Genomic DNA, 21685 nt, shown 5'->3' with positions numbered 1-21685 from the left:
CATCCTGCAATATAATTCTTTATATTATGGTAAATTATAGTATTCACTTAAACATTCTAGAACGTTAATCATCCATTCTCTTAATAATATAAAGACTATTTCACAAATATAATTTGGAAAATCCAAAAGTGCACGCCTCATAATTTTTTTTTAATAAATATTTATTAATTATTATTTTTGTTTATTTAATAACAATTAAACCACATCGAATCAGACCCTGAAAAATGAAAGGGTTCTATTCCTGAGCATAATCAAACGTAAGAGAAAAAAAAAGACTCGATTAGTAAAGTATTTCGGTCGCTATCGTGTTAACAAGAAAAAGGATCCGCACATACAGACACACGGACGTCCAAGACAGAACTTTTTTAAACTGTTTTTTAACTAGTTTAAATAACAAAAATGACATCAAAAATATCATGAACGTTAAAAATAGTGTTTTTTCTTAATATGTGTGTGTATGTATTATCTTACAAGTGCAATGTATGATACATAAAGACATTTTAAGTTTGAAAAATCAGATGTTTTGCGCGAAGTGACAGTAGTACCCACCTCAACGCTTCGCTTATGAGGCGTGCAATATAGAAGCATTTAAATATCTCGTCGAAACAAACCGGACAAATGTTTCCCAATAAGACATAGTTTATAGTTAGATAATATCGCTTCAGAGCTTTTGGTTTAACGGGTTTCTATATCAGATTATTTTAATACATAACCAGTTAAATCACGTTGCTGATGGCGCCGTCAAAACAAGTTACAAAGACCCATATACGAGTACATACAAATATCATCTTCATATATGTCATTACATCATACCATGTTTCTTAGATACAGCTTACATTTTAAACTAAGATAGTTACTATCTTCTTAGTAAGGTCATAAACTATCTTAATGCAAGCTTTATCGATGAAACACGGTATGATATCAATACAAAATAGACATTCAAACTTACGATTACAATACCGGACAATCTACACGTCGCGCGTTGAGCTTATGGAAAAATTTCGCATTCGTATGACATTTAAACAAATAAAAAACTAAAAATACCTCTTCACAAAATAATTAATCGTAAATATTCATTAAATTGAGGAAATCGATGATATTCTAAAAGCCTATTAAAATATATTAGAAATTACAGATTTGGCAAAACAAAACGAAAGTTTTCGTACAAATCCGAGCATACTAAAATTCCTTTCCACTAATGGGACCAACTTTCTCGAAACGTAGAAACAATCCATTAGCTCTTGTAAAAGCCTTCGTTCTGCGCACGCGCAGGACGAAGCCTTTTTGCACTATCAAGATCGTGACTCGACTACTTTCTCCTCATTTGGCAGTTATCAGCGTCTTGCGACAGCCTCTTATGCAACATTATCGATGATATTAAGCCTTTAATTTCGTAATACTGACATGTTACTTATGTGCGACGTGTGCTCGACGCATCAGTAGACGATCTTTCAATTGTATATTATGGATGGTAACGTAACTGCGTTGCGTAAAGAGATGCACGCTCGCTAACCCTGTCATACATATGAATTATGTCAAATTATGACGTCATACAGGCATCCGTATACAACTGGGATAATATCAGTGGGATAATGTGATTGTACATAAAACTCCGTGAGATTTGGTATGCATAATTGGGATGAATATCTGATTACCAAAGCTCTTATAAACAAAAGAGTAAAAATAATTTCCAATAATAAATTATGACAATAGAGCGATATTACTATTTAGTTCATTAAAATACACCGCAATTTACTGTCTGACACGTGTCTATCAGTCACGGTTTTCAGCTATAGAAATCAATATCTTAATAATAGTATACACATTTGATACGATATTAACATATCCAATATCAAATATGTAATGACGTCAGAAAACTATATCCTAATAAAATTTCACATTTTCATAACAAATAGTATCAAGTACCTTAGCTATAAAGACATATTTATTCTCCCCAAAGCTATATCAATTCTTCATTACTTCCAGGTGTTCCCAGGAGTTATTCCAAGATGAAATCCTTCGTGCTCTGCTTGTTGGTAGCCGTGGCCGTGAGCGCCGCGCCGCAGCGGGAAGGTGCTGCCTACAGCAAGGAGGCCATCAAGCAGGCGCAGAGCACGTATCTCATCCCTAAGGATGCTGTTATTCAGAAGGTAAGAAGATGAGTAGAATTAAATGAATTAGATGATTGCTTGAATAGAGTGCAGGAGATTAAAATATTAAATCGCTTTTAATGCGTTGGCATTTCCACGAAACTAAAAGCGATCTAACAACTTAGAGATCTAAATTTGAAGTTATTTTTTAATAACAATTAATTCTTGTAAAGAAGAAACAATCTGTCAATACTGATTTATAGTTCGATGTTTACAAGATTGAATGAAAATTATAAGTCTAACTTGTTAAAGACTATTATCACATAAAGTTATTACTCGATAACGTCCAATAAAGCTCCATTACTTTGATTTAAATAAGCCTATCGCTTGTAAACTTATTACAATATAAATGCTGTATTCTTGGTAAATGTGCATAATGTTCGCCTTCTCAGAAAGCAGCTTTTCAGAATACTAATAAACAAACGGAAACTTTATGGTAAATATTTACTTTAAATGCACACGGACATGTCACCTACTTTTGCACTTCGGCACTGCAAGTTCAAGAGAAACAATAAAAGTTTTGGTTGTTTGCATATAATGTGAATAAACTGTATGTTAAAAAGCAGTTCGGAAAACTCTCTGATTATTGATCAAAATTAAATGAACAATGGAGCAACCCAACAAATATTATTTTTAAATGAAAGTCATCAAACTCAACCATTCATACCGCAAATAAATATTTAATGTGTGTTATTCGTTAGAAAACCCTACATTTAATATAGGATAAAGACACTTTATTAAAATAAAACTTATCAATGATTTTTCCACCAGGTCGAAGAAGGCATTGAACTAGCTGCCTACGAATCCATCCCCGGAAACCAAAAGATCAACCTCTTCGAAATCCTCGGCGATCAGCTCCCCTCAGAGGTCATCAACAACCTCCAGACGCAGGTCAACCACGTCGGACAACACTGAGTTAGAACAATACTAGGATAGGCTGCTGGCAACGGACATACGAAAAGATTATCATGTGATACAATCAAATATTCCTGAAATGAGTACAAGTTTTATAGTACAAAAAACCTTCTGTATTGAATGGCATTATACTTTTATAAAATTATATTTAAGAGGAGATTAATCTCAAATTGGAAATATTTAATTCCACATGGATTACATCTTACTACATAAGTACGATAATAGTACGATAATCGTAAAGAATCCTCATAAAATTTTATGTCCGTTTCCAGTTTTACGGCTCCCAGGGGCCAACTGTTGACTAATATTTAATTTATTGGTGAAGCAAGCACAGTGAATGTGATATTACATCTTTTATACTTAGATACATTTGAATTTTTATAATAAATTATAACGAAATACATTTTGTTTTATTATGTAACCACTAGATGACATAATTTTCATCATTATCATCATTACCCATAAAATAAGAATTGCAATTCTTTACACTTACTGTGACAATTTTTTATACGTATAGTTAAGTTTGTAAAGTATTTAAAGTACTAAATAGATAGGATGTTCAAAATCAAAATGTTAAAATTATATAATGACCAGTACAATATAGTATAGGAACAATCCTCAAAATCGTATATGGAAAAATTACAGAAAAGAGTAAAACTATAATAAGTATGATACTCATGCATTTAGTGGGATCACTTACATGCCTAAAGAAAAAACATTCTTAAATACGGTTGTAGATATGTACATACAATAAAAAATTTACACATAATATGATATTTATAAGACATTACATCACAGCCATTACAATAAATAACCATTGATAGTTTATCAGATGAAAGTGTCTCGTTAGTTTTATCGTGACAGCGCATCTAATGCCTTGTTTTTTGAAAGCATTACATATTGAATATCTACATACATTGTTACATTATGTGAGTGTGAGAGCCACAAGCAATTGTTTTAAATGTCTCAAAACAATCTTGCAGTAAATGCGATAAGTAATATCACTGGGTAATATGTAAAGATGCATATAGTGAAGAAAAATTAACCTCTTGCCACAGACATACACTGGAAAAGCCCCTGCAAATAATCTAAATTAAATTGTTTACATTCAAAGTTAGAAATGGAATCTTTACCTGTTTACAATATTATTAGGAGTACTATTTGTATATACAAAGAGAGCAGTAAATAATAAATACACTAAAGGTAAGAATTTTAATATGTATATTTAGTTAAAGTATTCGTCTGATTGACTATTTCTAGAGTAGAGTTTAGTTCAAACGACTCTACATTGGGATTCAGTGAACAAAACAAAATGACATTACTTAATTATAAAAAGAATACTGTATATTTCTCCTTTATTATATATTCCTTTAATCATATTATTACTTAACTAGCTTTCCGCCCGCGGCTTCACCCGCTTTGTCTAAAACCTAATAAATTATATACTAAAACCTTCCTCTTGAATCACTCTATCTATTACAAAAAACCGCATCAAAATCAGTTGCGTAGTTTTAAAGATTTAAGCATACATAGGGACATAGGGACAGAAAAAGCGACATTGTTTTATACTATACAGTGATGATTCAAGTACGTATTTATAATTAACTAGCGGTCCGCCCCGGCTTCGCCCGTGGTACATCTTTACATTTTCTCTACATAAGAACCATCCTCGTACTTCAAGGAATATAATAAAAAAAGAATTATCGAAATCGAGTTATGCGCTTACCAACACATTTTGCGATTCATTTTTATATATAAGAAGATTTTTGGAACTGATAGTGGCTCTATCTAGTGTCTCTAAAGAAAACTTCACAAAGTAATCACTGAGGTAATCACTTTGTCCATATCTGTTTCTATACTCACAAAACAGATGGCGCCTTTTAAAAGTATCATTATAAATATTTTGTAATGATGAGCTTTTTTTGTAAGTTAAAAGCTTAGTACATGTAGGTAGGTACATCTCACGTACCAATGTAATGTTATATTATTTATATTAATAACAATAATATTTTTTACTTAAACAAATTTTCCCTGTACAAAATATTTTTTTTTTTAACAAATTAGAGAGCGAATTAATTTTAGTAGAGCTATTCTTGTTTTATTTGTTAGAAGAAAATTCCTTGACTGAAGCTTTTACGTTAGATTTTTTCCATGAAAACTGTATAATCAGTTTTCCAAGAAAAATACACGATATTCTTGAAAAAGTCCCACCCGTGGGAATCGAATCGTTTGTACGTGTGAATAGATAATGTAGAAGGAAGTGTGAGGCGACACCGCGGTATTTGATACAGTTAATTAATGTTATGATCTACCGTTAGCCGTGCGTGTGGTCTGCGACTATTTTGTTGACGCTCGGTGACGGAATACATTAGGAAATGTATACCTAGTAAATAAGGAAAATGATAAGTACATGGTGCAGTTTTGGGTGTGATTGTTTAAAAAGTATGTAAAAATAAACATTTTTATTGCTCTATTTATTGAATTATAGGAAGATTTTCAATTTACTTTTCCTTGCAGCGAATACTAGCTGCGCTCCACGGATTCACCCGCATGACTCCACTCCTGTTCGTCTTAGCGTGATTATAATATATAGCCTATAGTCTTCCTCGATGAATGGGCTATCTAACACCGAAAGAATATTTCAAATCGGACCAGTAGTCCCTGAGATTAGCGCGTTCAAACAAACAAACAAACATACTCTTCTGCTTTATAATATTATATATAGTATAGATTTCCTGTTAACAAAACTGTTTATAAAATAATCCTCAATACCTTTTAGTATGTATAAGTAAGAATTAATAATCAAATAAAGAAATTTTATAAAGAAGATAGTTATTTGTAATTCTCCTATAGCCGATTAGTCTTCTATCTCTATATTCATAAGAGCCGATTGTCTTACAGAAAATATATCAAACCTTCTTTCAATATATATTAAAATAGGGAATATATTGTGTATCCCTGGCACGTCCCTGGGCAAATCCGAGTTTATCTAACACTGGTAATTATACACTCAGCAATGTAGTGCCATTGACGAGTTGATATTATCATTATAAAGTGCTCTGTTGTTGGGCTAAGTGCACAAAGTTAGATAATTAAAGATATTAAGCCTAAAAATCTATATTATATTCACAAATATTATAAATACGAAAATAACTCTATCTGAAAATCTTGCTAAACCACCGAGCCGATTTTGATGAATTTTGGAATAGATAAAAACCTTGGGAGAGGATGTATATTGTCAAGAAAACACATTTTGTGAGTGAATAACGTATTTAGAATATTCTAAATTCTATGTAGATGGTAAACCAACATGGTTTCAACAAAATTAAGTTCAATAGTTTAAAAGAGCTTTAAAAAATTCTTTCAGGTTAATAGTTACTGAAATGGACCGTCAGTATGGAAGATAAGTCTATGTTTTTTTCATAATAAATTAAAATGAGTTATAATATGTTAATTTATCGATGTCATATAAGAGTATAAAATAAACATAAATAAATGTAACACACAGTTTGTACACACCCCAATAAATATGATGCGCTTAGTGACAGCGGCGTGTGGGAGCGCAATGTTTTTGCGATCTCCCTCCCACCCCTCTTCGTCTGCACACCCTCCAGTGACCACTCCCGAGAATACCTAATTACCGACACATTGTAATTATCATCATCCTCCACCAGTTATAGGTTTTAGGTTATTCTAATTATTCACTTTGTTTTCACCGACCAAGGAAATGTTTTTCAATTATATATAATATAATGACTTTATAATTATTAAAGCTTGTGTGAGAAGTGTCAGGAAATAGAGATCCCTATTTCCTATGACCATATGTTTAGAATTTCGTTTAATCTTAACTGCGAAAGACATCATAATTTTACTCTGTAACTTGGAAAACTCCAGTATTTTTCTGGTCTTACAATTGATATGATGGATTTTATACTTAGCTTGTCTTATTTATTTCGAAAGATTTTGAAAAACTACTCTATCTATAAGAGTAAATGAATCTTTGTTTTTCAGTTGAGTAATAATTAAAAATAGTGCAGATCCAACAGTGGTGTCGCTGACCGACGCGGCTGAGTTTCCGCGGTTTTTACAATATACTTCATACATCCTCTAAGGGTTGTCTCTAATTATATAACCTCGTTATACTGAAGATTGTGAAAAATAAAGTTAGATTACTAAAAAAAATATACACGTGAAAACGGGAAAATGATCTAAGTTTATAATATCTATTAATACTTCGATCGTGTTCATTCGGTTTAAAAATAGTTTTGAGTCAGAAAATTATTTCTGGTGACAACTCTGTCATATCGATTTATCGTAAGCTTTCTCTTCGGAAGTCATATTATTACTAAGTCCATGATATAACTTACAGGCAATACAATATATAACTTACGGCTAACCCACGGGTACATCGATAACTCTATGGCCTCAATTGCAGTCGCGGTAGAGCAGGCCAGTGACGTAACATCCGATCACCATCCATAATTATTGTGACGACATTCGTAAACGGTATTGTTTTGTAACTCACCAAGCCTTTTGCCTGTATTTCCAAATAAGTTCATCAACATCATTTAAATAGCTAAATACAAAGTGTTTCATATGTTTACGCGACAATCCATCACAAACTTATTGAAGTTCAAACTCTTCACCTACAGGCTACATCAGAAGCAAATAAACATTCGTATAGGAGGTATATAACAGTTGCAGAGGTGTCGTTACTTATCGATAATTAGCTAATTCAATTACTGGAGAATCCAGTACTGTTACATCCAAGGTTTTCCTTTAACAGTTTAAAATGTCTTTGCTAATGGTAAGGTGGATAGTATATAGGTGTTTTTTGTGTTAATTATGATCACAATTAAGCCGGAACACACGGGCCGCCGTCGCCGCGCACCGTTAGGAATCCTAGGGCTCAACCAGCATCCGCCTAGACCTAATTATCAGTCATATAGTTAAAATAACTGGTTATAAAGTTGGATATGATACTAGCAGGTGCCTTTAAGGACAAAGTTTTATAGTTAGAAAATGTACATGAAAGCTTAATTCAAAAGCTTAGGTAAGCTTAGCCTACTGAAAGCATTTTACAAAACATATAACAAATAATACACGATATAAACAAACAAAAACATACAATAACTCGTTTAAATACAAATAACAATAAAAAAATGACCTCATAATTTGGGAACGCGTAAAGGAGACCTTTAATTGATAATATTATTTTCGGAATCTAGGTACATATTTGAAATAAGTTAATCACATTCAAAATATGAACAAAAGTACTTGTGTTAGTAAGTACTTGTGTTAATGAGTTTCAAAAAATAAAATACAACAAATGACTTGGTATACCACTCTACTATTTTAACACTCTAGGTACGTAATATAATAATTAAGGGACATTGTAAGCTCATTACAAATTGTTCACCATAATCCCAAGACATTAAGACCAGTGCATGTTAATTGTTGCTAATTGCAATGACTTCTGACGCCACGACATTGATGGTATGTTTCGGTTGAGAAAAAGTGAAGACAGAATTTTAGACTACTTTGTTGCTAACAATTAATACGTATAATAGTAGAGCGTTTTTTTTAATTACACCCAATTATATTTATTTTGAAATTCTGAAAATTAATAATCTAGTATCTCATCTATAAATGCAATGAAACATTAACGTACATGAAAACAATTTAAATTTTTAAGTTAAATTTTATAGCAATTTGTAATTAATTGTAATATTGACATGATTTTAAAAGAGCAACTATGGAGTATCTTGCCGGTTCCTCCCCATGCTTTCCGAATCGGTGGTAATTGTTTAAAATATGTATTGACGATTCGAAAGTGATTCTAAAAGAAGTCTTATTGAATAAATAAATATTTGAGTTTGAGTTTGAGTTAAGCTCAAAATTTATCTTTTCACGAAAATTAAAAAAATAAGTACACATTTCTGTCTATATTTGTACATGATAAACGTAATTCATTCACAAATCATATAATTTCCTTTCGTTTAATAAATTTCATATCATACATAAAGCTCTACGTAAAAAACTCGACAACCACCAAGTAGTTGTTCAAAGTAAAAAGTATATAAATCGAGCACTTGCTTGATATATTGTGTGAATGTCAGTTCCTACATTACATTGTATTGATAACTGATAATCGTCCCGTTAAATCGATGTCCATTGCTGGTTCTCATAGAAAATGGAAAGCTTATTATTTATTTTCAAACACAAGCAGCAATGTACTTCGATGCAACACTTTTAAAAGTTATCACTGGGCGTTTTTCCATTACACAGTTAAAATGATACAGTTGAGTAGATGCTAAAAATGTATGAACTGTGACTATTTATTCTGGATTGTTTGTTTTATATTCGCTTGCTCTACTTATAGAGAGTAAAGCAAGCGAATATAAAATGCAGTCCTGTGTCTTTTCGAAATCGTTCACATCATTTTTAATTTTTTATTATCATTTACAAATTTTACATTTATTTTTACAAACAATGCAATCAATCTCAGACGTTGGCGTCCCGTATCCGTCCAGTGTAAAAGCGCCTAAGCTCATAGTTCTGTATGGTGTTTTGTAGATGTGAGTGGGTGTAGTGTGTACTGATAGGCTCTGATAGTCAGTAAGCGGCTAGCCGTCGCGGAGGCTGCACGTGCGCCATGGCCCCGCTGTCCCTTCTGTGCGTCCTCCTCGCGTTCGCAGGTCCTACGCAAATACGGTCAATGACCCTTGCCCAAGGATAAGCGCCTTATGACCTTTTAAGTCATGGATTTCTGTTTTTTGTTTGTATTTTGGTTTGTGATACACGAGTAGTATGGTTTTATTGATATTTGAAAGAAATTTGTTAGGCTGAATTATTGATACGTTGAACTTGAAATTACGTTTTTAAACATACGTTAAAGATTTTTATAGGTATAGTTATTGTATTGTCAATGTTTTTATGTGTAACTGGGAGTAAGAAATCATTACCTTATTTGAATTAAAATAATACTGAACTTGTGCAATATTCCCAGCATTATAATTTATAATAGATGCTTGAGCTTTGAAGAGCTTGCCGCGATTGAGATGAGATAAGAGCTAATCTGTCTCGATCTCAATTTACATAACGGAACAACTTCATGACTTATTATATATTAATTATAGACGATAGACAATGAACATTATCGGATTATTAATTTAATGAGTCTTTATGTTTGTGTTGTGAATTGATTCTTTAAACTAATATATTTTATTTGTTCATATTTTTAAGTATTAATGTTTATAGTTATGTGAAAATTTTCAATTTCACTGTTGAATTTGAATAGTTATATTAGGGCAATCAATATCGGAGTGAGAATCTCAAAATATATCTTTAAAAGACACTCATTGTAGGTATATATATATAATCATTTTTCATATTCATAACTCTAGTCTTGTAAGAATTATAGTTTTCAATTGCAATGGATCAACGTGATTTCATAGGATGCGCATGCGCATCAATGATCGTGAACAGGTTTCTTGTAATCTCGATATCACGTATTATGATGGGTTTGTCCCATGGGCTCAATATAGATAATGATATATACTCGTATTTATGAAGATTGTCCTTCCACCTTTTATTTAAATCCCAGATAATATTTTACATCAAATTATATTGGGTTTGGAATTGGACATTTATGACCAAAGGGCTTTATATATATCTTTTATTATTAAAACCCTAAGAGCAGGTCGGCAGTCATTGGATTAAATTTTGTTTGACTCTCTACAAATTGTCATTTATATAATAATCAAATTACCTACTATAATAAGTAGTGGAATTAATTATTTTTCTCTATACTTTTTTCTAAAAGCTTGCACGGATAGACACTATAATATAATATAATTAGCAAGCGTGTCGAGTGATGTTAAGCAGGCTAGACCAGCGTCCAGCACGTAAAGCCTGCGGTCGAGACCGGCTCATCAAAAAGAGTTCAACGCGCGCCACACACACCAAGGGCTGCGAACTTTTTTTGTTGTGAAACGATATGGTGAATATGCAAAATATATTTCAAATAAGAAACGATATAATTTAAAATTAAAAGTCCCAGAAGAAAGTATACACCTCATAATATTTTTTAATTAACATTTTATTCAGAAATCAGAGAAAGGACAGGAAGCTCTACCAAAGATATACATAATATTATATTTAATCTATGGTTTCTAACGTATCAGTGAAATGAATTAAGCTACTTTAAAAGTTCGTAAGCTCGTTATCAAGATTTTATCAGCAATCTACTAACATTGGAACTCAATCCTCCAGTTTCCTTGGCAACCGCGTTATTATATAATTAAATGGTATATAATATGATCTGCAACATTGTATTCCCGGCCGCTATTCGTATAAAACAAAAGGGCTCGCTTCCCGTCACAATTTAATTAATGGCTACACAATGGGTATTATTTATAAGTCGTGTAATGCGGACCCGACGCGGGACCGACACAACGCAAACCGACGCGGACGGACGGTAATAAAAAGAAATTTCTTTCGCTGGCTCATGTCCTTGAAGCGATGACCTGAGGTTTCAGTCCTATTGTATTTTTTGATGTTAATCTTCGCTTTTGCCGGCTGGACCAAAATTGCCTCGCAGATTCCGATATTTTTGCATCTTCTTGAATTCTTGTGAACTTATTATTATTGCAAAACGTTTAGGCTTAATGTACTTCTGTTTTAAAATATTCACATTGAAAATATTCCTTAATCATTATTATATATTTCGAACAATAGAAGCCTAAAATACAAAATTTAACTCCCATAAAAAAATTAATACACATCTTATTATTGTAAGTACAATCTTTCATTTGAGCACGATGAGTTAAAAGAAATACATATTTTGTTATGCAAATAGTTCGTAGCGCGCCACTGACACGGTTCTGAAATAAACAAAGCCTCCTTTGAGGCTCAGCCTAAATATTTAAGCTAATACAAAGCACTGAGTGAGGTTTATGATTAGTACTGTTAAGTGAGAATGCTTTTATTTTAGTGAAGTGGAAAAACTGTTTGTTAGTGCCTCAGTAAAAACTGTATAAAGATGTAAAATGTATGAAGTGCTTTACATAAAAAATACATATAACATGAATACCATGATGATTGTCACAAAAAACAAGCCATTAAATTCCTATGTTTAAATTGTAATACTTTGTAATACTTAGAAACTATTGTGCTTTAGTAAGAAAATAAATGCTTATTTATGTATCACTTCTCCATATTGGAAATTTGCTTCAGAGATAGTTAATACGTATTATTATGTTCTCCGCAACTCATACTTTTATATATGGAATTGATTGAAGATCTAAATTGACGCCAATTAGCAGTCAAACTAAGAACAAATACAAGCTTGTACATTTGCCCCTTTAGTTTTCGAGGAAAAGCGCGAATAAAGGGAATTGTGTCTCATCAAAATCTCATTCTAGGCTTCGGATATTTTCTTCTTAAGGAACTGTCAATGCCAGCTGAATTATACCGTAATATATTTCTTACTCTCTATGACGTCACATTATGTCAACCACCGCGGTAATCTATGCAAACAGACCGCTATCTAAGCAATAATCTATAGAAAATTAGACCTTATTAGTTTAGTACGATAAGTTTTCACATAACTCTGTTGAATGAATGAACTTAAACCGGAATCGAAGTCAGTCCCGTTGTTATTTGTCATATTTCATACATATCAGGTGTTTTTACTAACAGAGAGCCTTGATGTTAAAGATATAAAATTATAAAAATAGATGTAACTCTCCATAAAAATTTCAAAGTACGTATTATGAATTATTATTGACGGTATTGTAACTGAATTACTCTTATTTTACTTTATTTTTTTAACGAGGTTACATCTCTTCAATTTATCAACTCTTCGGTTAACTAGATAATATAATAAATGTGCAGAAATGTTTTTACAAGGCAAATAATACAGATGATATTCGACTTTCAAATTCTATTTGTTATCATTTAAACACTAACATACGGGTCCCTTTGTCGTTTTCACGCTGCTAATTATACGGGTTTTCTATGCTTTAAATATTATATTTTACACTATATAGAACACGATTTTAGTTATTGTACGTGTATTTTATCAAAAAGGTTTTACTTTTAAAATAGTTTTTAATAACGCAGTTATACTTGGAAGTAATTTATGTGCATTTTATATTCATCAAGTAGTTTTTATAATCAACTAGAACAATGGCATAATTCGTGGGTCACTGGTTTGATGCCCGTCGCTGCAGACCGCTCCCATGGCGTGTCTCCTCACGCGGGAACCCATTGTCTGCCAAATCTTACCTTGACTTTCATCTCATTAAGATACAAATATTAATATTTAGAACAGAACAATAGTTTTCAACGGTACAAAACGTGAGTAAATTTTAGCGTAAGCGCGTAGTTGATATATCTCATTGTCTAAAAACTCTATTGTAGAGAATACAGCATGTATTATTTGAAATTAATTACTATTTTATATAATTACTATTAATAACACTTCATTTTCGCAAACTATCGTATCGTCTTCGCCAAAGTTTAGTCGCTACTTTCCTGTATTAGGTCTATTGCATTTTTTATGGAAATAAGAAGTCGACAATATGACAACTTGGCTTGATTAAAAGTTGAAGATAGACGTGTGTTTTATATTATCAGGTGGTTCTTTTGAGTAGGTATTGATAAGTGCATCTTGTAGATACGATTGTATGATTAAATTATTGTGTGAAAATCACGAGATATCTAGTTTAATAATAATAGCATCGAGTGAAATTATAGATTTTTCAATACAATACCATGACCTTGTGCTAAAAAGAAAATCCATTTAACAATCAAGTTAACTGGCAGGTAGACAACATTTCTGGTGTCTGGACCATTTTTATAAACCAGTTATATTATCGTTATTCGTTTTTAAAATTAACTGGAAGGATTCCAATTGGTCATTTAATATTGATGAATTACCGATTCCGATGAATGGGTTGAATGAATAAGTCATTTTGAAAGAGCAAGCTTTTTACGTTATAAAAGATATAATATGTAACGTAGAGCCATTTCATATTTTTAACTATTTCTAGAAATGTATGTTGAATATTATATTAAAATATAACATAATATGCAATAAGTGGGTTTTATTATTCCAAGTAAAAGTATGTATTCAAAACTGTTTTTAAAAAGTTTTGAGTCATTTCAAATTCGCACGACACAATTCGGGTTACATATGGGAAAGTAAACCGCCATTATGTTTTTCACATTACTAATTAGAAAAACTTTCATTCACACTTTCGTTTCTATTATTATAATTACAATACTTCTTAAGCTCATACTTATAATTGAAGACGTTAATGTGTGATTCTTATGTATCGTATTGCTTAGCTTTTTGAAAATAATAACGGTAATTATTTTATAAAAGTAAAACACGTGAGGTGTATTTATTATTATAAATATGAAGTAGTAGATTAATTGTGATACTCATTTCTAACGAGATGGTCATGCATTGAATGGTATATTAGTATGAGAATTTCTCAATTCAAAGTCAGTCCAATTCCAATATAAGTCTAAAGATAAATTCATTATTTTAAAATTGAATTTATGATAATTAATTGATAAATTCAATTTTTTTTCACCGGTAAAGTTGAGCTTCCTATAAACATTGCGTGCAAATAAGAGATAAAGCTCTAACTTCGGATCTACATTCTACATTGTGCCTTTATGTAATCCACGCCAATTGCATTACAAATCAATGAAAACAAAAGGTTTTGTAATATTGAATAGTAGTGAAATTAACAGGAAAAAGCTTCTATCTTGGAATCAAAGCTTTATTTGTCTAAGCATTTCAAATCAAAGCACATTGATACACTTCAAAGCCATACGTCAAACGGGCCAATATAGCACATCGATGGAGTACAGTTAGTCAATGGACCCTCTCCCGCCGGTTCCCACGACCCCCCTCCCCCTGCCCTCCCCCCACAGCAAACCTGCTCGACAATATGGCACTCTGAATTACCCTGACTTGCCCATACTGACCCGAAGCAATTTTTACATGCCTTGTTCACGGAAGTTCTAGGTTGCATTATTTTTATTGACGAGTTTATAGGTATGACAGGTTTTTTTGTTAAGGATTAATAACTTAGTTTCGAAGGTTTGATTATAATATAAAGGTTAAAAATAACGTATTTATTTCATATTTAGTAGAATAGTGTATCACAATACAAAATATTTGCTGTGGGTTTCGATAAGGCGCTTATTATTATGCAGAAAATTTGTATTTTGTGATTTGTGATAATTTGACGTATTTCTAAAATACATTGTTTCCATTTCAGGTTGTAGCGAAGGCGTAGATAGAACTATTCGTAAATTAAGAGGCAATAGTAAGTAATATAGCGATATGTTTTTTATAAAAAAAACCCTATATGAAGTTACGTAAAGTACATCGATTTCTTTTGCGGACGAAAGACGCGGGTTTGAATCCCACCTGATCCTGCGTTATCGATTATTTCTGTTATTGTGATATTGTTAAAAACCATCACAATCTATTCAGCTGTTTTTGCGTGATATAAGAAACATACCTAAACATCAACTTACAAACGTATTATTTAGAGCAGTTTTTTCTCTACCCAAAATATCCAATAAGTTAAGGAGCGTTGAGAGATTTAAAAATGATTATTATAACTACATATTTTAATTAGGTATGGTTATGAATAATATATGTAGTAATATTCGAGATACTAAAAAAGGTCAAATTCAAGCCTATATAATGTAAAACGTTTGATGATAAGATGTTTGGTTCTAACCATTTTAATACATATAAGTTAATCAATGTTTCCCTAATAAAAGTTATCCTTAAAGGCAAGGTAGAGCTCCCCTCTGGCTGCCTGTACGAAGGGCGGTGGCACAGCGACGGCAGTACTGTGGGCACGCGGGAGGCCTGTCTGGCGTGCACGTGCGCACGCGGCGCGCTGTCGTGCCGGCGCCGCGCCTGCGCCCCGCTGCCCGAGCCGCCGCCGCACTGCCAAGTGATGCAGCGGAGAGGGGAGTGCTGCCCGCAAATACAGTGCCCGGGTATGTAGAGGGAGATGTAGCTACGTATAATTGACTAGGTTTCTATGTGATCTTAAAGTTCGTTCTGATGGATTGCAGATGTAGGTATTTTCTAGAAGCTCATTGAAATTTACCATTTCCTGATGGAGCCACATTTTAATTCGATTATATTTATACCTTGTAGTTACAAGTTTGCATAATTTCAATAATGATTTACTCCCAGGAAATAAAAATATAATACTTATAATTTTGTCATAATATCTTTGAATTACCCTTAAAATTTTCCCTCATTATTTCAGACGGAGTGAATTTCGTCAATGGACAAGCTCTATTGGAAGACACTGAAGTCGCTGCTCCAAACTTTGTCGGACTTGGTATGTTATGATATTCGTAATATTCATATTAATTTATTGTATCGAAACAATTGTATAAACTGACAAGGAATTTAAAGTGAAACTTTTATTACATCGTCTCAAACTTTTTGGTCTGTGTAGCGCATGTCGCGTGTATCGCGGCTGCCGAGTAGGTATACCGACCGTCACGCGACATGCGCTACACAAAGCAGTGTTTAGAACCGTTCGAACAGTTTCACTTTTACCGTGGTTTCATAAAACCACACAACATTTTTTGTATAAACTGACAAGGAATAAAAAAAATGTTATGTGGTTTTATGAAACCACGGTAAAAGTGAAACTGTTCGAACGGTTCTAAACACTGCTTTGTGTAGCGCATGTCGCGTGACGGTCGGTATACCTACTCGGCAGCCGCGATACACGCGACATGCGCTACACAGACCAAAAAGTTTGAGACGATGTAATAAAAGTTTCACTATAAAAATTAAATTGATTTTTATATCTACAATTTACAACATTGTTCTCCAAATTGCTCATCAACGATACTTCTTTAAATTCCAGCCCTTCCCGCTTGCGTCGAAGGCGGCACGGTCTACGCAGCCGGGTCAGCAATGAGTTCCACCACAGCCTGCGAGCAGTGCTTCTGCTTGGGGGGTGCGCGGCGCTGCGTGCGACCCCAGTGCCTGCCGCCCCCGCCGGGCTGCCAGCCGCGCCCCGCGCCGGGCGCCTGCTGCCCGCAGCGGTACTATTGCGAACATGATACCGATGTGGCCCCGGAGAGAAATCCAAATGGTATGCATTGAATAGAAAGCATAGAGTCAAGAAGTTAATATTGGGTAACGTTATCTCTTAGTGTTACTTTTTTTTATTTATTTGATTTTTTTATACGATGACATTCTGGTTCCTCTTGAATTTCACTCATATTTATTACTTTAATATAAAGTATAGAATGTTTTTCTCACCTTCAACCTACAGTCTGATCATAAAATTTTCTAGAGTACCTACTTCGAAATATTTTCTTGTTTATAAATTTCTAAGGATAGGATCATTTTATCTCAAAATATTATCTATATATTCCAGACTGTGAAACGAGTCATGGCAAGTGGATAGGTGAAGGAGAAAGAGTTGCATCTGGAGACGATTGCACGCAGTGCTTCTGTCTGAGAGGCATGATCCGATGTCAACATCTATCTTGTGCTCCAAATCTTCAGGGATGCAAACCATTGGTACAAGCTGGACAGTGCTGTCCTCATCAGTACCAATGCAATCACACGAGACCAGAGATGAAACCAGCATTAGGTAATCGACGTTTTATTTTATGTGTACTTCGTATGTATATTGCTAAAACGTATTTTATTTATTTATTTCTATAAGGCACAGTTACAGGATATAACCCATATAAGCATTTACATCAACTTACTAAATTAATCAATATTAAAATTACAACCCAATTAAAACTGCACACAACATTTAAATCAATACAAAAACATAATAATGTATGTTTTTAACTTTGATGTATCGAAATATTACAAGTTTCACAAGTTAATAACTTCTCACTTAATTTCCAGGTATAATTCATAGCTTATTTGCCCATCCAGAAAATTATTTAGAACCATCACAAAGCGAAGATCGATCTTTTCACCCTTCGAAATCTACTAAGCGAGAAACCACTATTAAAACTATAAGTACAGCCACAGATAAAAGTACATCCATCGCTACAAGTAAAAAGCAACCCATTACTACCACTACAGATGTTAAAACTTCAACAACTCAATTAACTGCAGAGAGTGACAGTACGGTGATGACTGAAACAACAGTAAAATTAGATGACTATACAAAAGACTCAACAACAATGACTGAACAAAGCACTACTGAGGAAGTTGCAGAGAGCCAAACAACAGAACAACCTGATGGTTCTGTGAAAATAATGATAAACGGTACAATCAATTGTACAGCTGAATTATCGTCTACATCGCTGCTATACAATATAACGAATATAAACGATACATTAAAAATGCACATGGAGACACAGCCACGAATACCTTTTGTCGATAGCTTAGATATAGAAACCCATACATTCCCAGCAAACGAGTTGATCACTGAAAAAAGTTACAACGATGGTTTCGATGAAAACGAAAGCTTTGTTATAAATGTGACGAGTTCTTTAAGAACTAACACATCATTCCCGTCTTCTGTGTCTACTTCAACTACTACCGTAACTCCTAAAACTGTGTCACCAATGTTGGCTGATTCTCATAATATTACCAAGAAAACAAAAGAAGAAGCTGATTACGATTATACTGAACCAACGTTGCCACCTTCACTACCTAATTTGAAGTGAGTTATTAATAAAAATGTATTTCGTGATGATTTAATTATAATTTATTACTAAAATAATGTATTTTTCAGAATCATTCCCTTTCTAGCAGCTGATGCTGTCGTTGATGATGATGATGTTGCTCCTAAAGAAGAGTTAGCGTATCCTGCATTAGAAAGAGAAGACAAATTTCCTGTTTATTATCCAAATATTGACACAAAGGATATTCCATACATAACAAGACGTGAAGATACTTATAATCCAACGCAGTATCCAGTTTTCACGAATAAAGACGATTCTCTTTATCCCTTACCTCATGAAATACCAGAAACCTACGCAGGTCATGTGGATGATTTGGAAAGTCCAATGGAATTTACTGTTGGTACGTCATTTGGAAGTGCGAAAGAAATTAAAGCCGAACCGAAAATACCCATCACGACTGAAAATATGAAGGTTGAAGCACCTGCAATCAATTTGTTTTCGCCGCCAGCAGAAACTGAAGGTAGACCTTTACGTACAATATATTCTTCAATACAATCATTGGCAGATAAATAATATTTGATATTATCCTATAAATGATTTACGAATTAAATGGAATACATTATTTTCAGGTGGTTTCATTCCTAAAGGACCTGGTATAATCAACGAATATTATTCAGTATATAGTACACCTCCAGGACCAGTTATACCGCATTTAACAACATCAATGCAAATTGATGAGAAAGGTAAAACTTATTTATCATCCCTCAAATTAATTTACCAAGTATATTATTAACTGCAATCGTAATATTAATATTAGTACTAAAAGTAAATTTGATTGCAGGTCAATGTATATCGAATGATGGTAAACAAGTGGCTGAAGGAGACACCGTCATGCAAGCCTGTTCCATCTGCACATGCGCGTGGGGAGAGCTGCACTGCTCCCCTCGCCCCTGCAACACTCCCCCGGGATGCATACGCCGCCTTGTGACTGCGAACCAGTGCTGTGGTGAACTGGTTTGTGAAAGAGGTAAGAATGAAACACGTTTTATCATATACATTAGCATGTAGCAACTACGTATGAAAACAATATACAATCTGAAATATAAGTTGAGATTTCAATATACCTAATGTGTTGCAATAAAGTGGTTATAAAATTAATATATGATTTTTTTTTCAGCAAATAAAACAAAAGTAACTTCAACAACGACGACGACAACAACAACTACTACTACTACAACCGAAACTAATGTAGTAAATAACATAACACTGGATTCCTTGCTAAACAAATTTGAGTTTAAAAATATCACTGAAACAAAACCATTTACTAATAATATGACTATCACAACGAACAATGGAAATCCCGCAATCGATGCTGATATAAGAGAAACCTATGTAGTAAGTCCAAAGAATGTGAGTACAACAGCATTGCCTACGTCACCAGTTGTAATAACAACCACAGAAAAACAAACATCACATCACGATAGTTCCACAAAGGATCAAATAAATCCTAGTTCTTCCCAATCACAAGAATATGAAGATGAAGACGATGACGAAGGATTTTCTTTAGGAAACGTCTTAAAACTGCTGCTCAGCGAAACATATGAAACTACTACCACTGTGCCATTTAAAAAAATGCCTCCGAATGTAGCCACGAATATTCCTAGACGGACAACCACGACACCAGCCCCCACGACTACTCGAAAACCGCAAGTTGTATCGAGTTTTGTTCCATCAAATCAATACTCATTTATTCCATCAAAAAAATTAAACACAGTTGACAGGATCGATCACTTGGTTCTCGGAGAAGCGACTGCAATAAAGAGGACAACCACTCGGCCTATCACGTCCAAACCATTCACGCCAACAAGAAAACCATTCTTAAAGTCAACTTCTCGACCGATAACAACTAAAACTATTGAAATAACAAGCAAGGGTCAATCAGGACAGGCCATAGAAGTTTCTAGACCATCAAATATGTTACCAGGTTTGATACCAGGCCTCCCGAAGCTAGCGGGATGTAATATATACGGGCGAATGTACCACGTTGGTAGAATGATAGCTGAGCTCTCCTCACCATGTCAAGAATGCAAATGTACGGAACTTGGAGTGCAATGTAGGCCATTAACGTGTAGTTAATAGATATACTAGATGTTATCAGGATACCAATTTCCATTCAAATTTAATCTGGCAATGAACGTTTATCTAAAAAGTGCAACAAAATCTCGGTAAACGTACGGATTATTTTGGAAGTCAATATACCTCGAAGAATTGCATTTATAACACAACGCCTATTGCGCTGTTACTAATCACATGAAGCGTTTTTAATGATGGAGGCAATTATTATGTTGATGTCATAGAATCTTCCATTAATGAGTTTTGTGAAAACACCAAAAAAAACACAATAAGAAACTAATATACACGTACCCATGGACATTTTATGGAGATGTTAATCCGTTTCGTTGAAAACGCTTCTATGATTGATATAAATTAGCATAAGTAAGTAGTCAGTAAGATATATAATAATAATTAGTTAATTAGATAAGCAGAGTTTAGCCGTTGGCTTTGATCTCACTTCTTTATAAAATGTATTTTCATACATACAGTTTAGATCTGTTTCGGTAACAATTCCTCATATTATATTTTGATTAAAGTATATATTCGTCATGACGCGGACGTTAGCATTAAAATATCATTAATTTCAAATATACTAGTTAGTATAAAAAAAAATGTTGTGTGGTTTTATGAAACCACGGTAAAAGTGAAACTGTTCGAACGGTTCCGAACACTGCTTTGTGTAGCGCATGTCGCGTGACGGTCGGCTGCCGAGTAGGTATACCTACTCGGCAGCCGCGATACACGCGACATGCGCTACACAGACCAAAAAGTTTGAGACGATGTAATAAAAGTTTCACTTTAAAAATTATAATTGCAGTGTCCAATCACTCAAA

General features: G+C 33.5%; 2 protein-coding genes across 2 annotated transcripts; both read left to right on the top strand.

Moving 5' to 3' along the window:
* The first annotated feature begins 1965 nt into the window (after nucleotides 1-1965).
* Nucleotides 1966-3466, top strand: LOC149905509 (uncharacterized). Its single transcript, XM_090105337.1, has 2 exons — nucleotides 1966-2150; nucleotides 2922-3466. The coding sequence occupies exons 1-2, from the start codon at nucleotides 2010-2012 to the stop codon at nucleotides 3063-3065; spliced, it is 285 nt and encodes a 94-aa protein (XP_089961463.1). The 5' UTR covers nucleotides 1966-2009; the 3' UTR covers nucleotides 3066-3466.
* A 6254-nt stretch (nucleotides 3467-9720) lies between these two features.
* Nucleotides 9721-21399, top strand: LOC149905508 (uncharacterized). Its single transcript, XM_090105329.1, has 11 exons — nucleotides 9721-9763; nucleotides 15368-15415; nucleotides 15894-16106; nucleotides 16385-16459; nucleotides 17000-17230; nucleotides 17519-17737; nucleotides 18007-18775; nucleotides 18848-19257; nucleotides 19367-19480; nucleotides 19579-19764; nucleotides 19915-21399. The coding sequence occupies exons 1-11, from the start codon at nucleotides 9721-9723 to the stop codon at nucleotides 20871-20873; spliced, it is 3267 nt and encodes a 1088-aa protein (XP_089961455.1). The 3' UTR covers nucleotides 20874-21399.
* Nucleotides 21400-21685: the final 286 nt, after the last annotated feature.

The sequence above is a fragment of the Colias eurytheme genome, chromosome 9, assembly GCF_061535395.1.
Source record: "Colias eurytheme isolate Ceu_HAF_F1 chromosome 9, ilColEury1 Martin Lab GWU primary, whole genome shotgun sequence".
NCBI lineage: Eukaryota > Metazoa > Arthropoda > Insecta > Lepidoptera > Pieridae > Colias > Colias eurytheme.
Note: the sequence above shows the minus strand (reverse complement) of the source record. Positions and strands in the feature narration are given on the sequence as shown.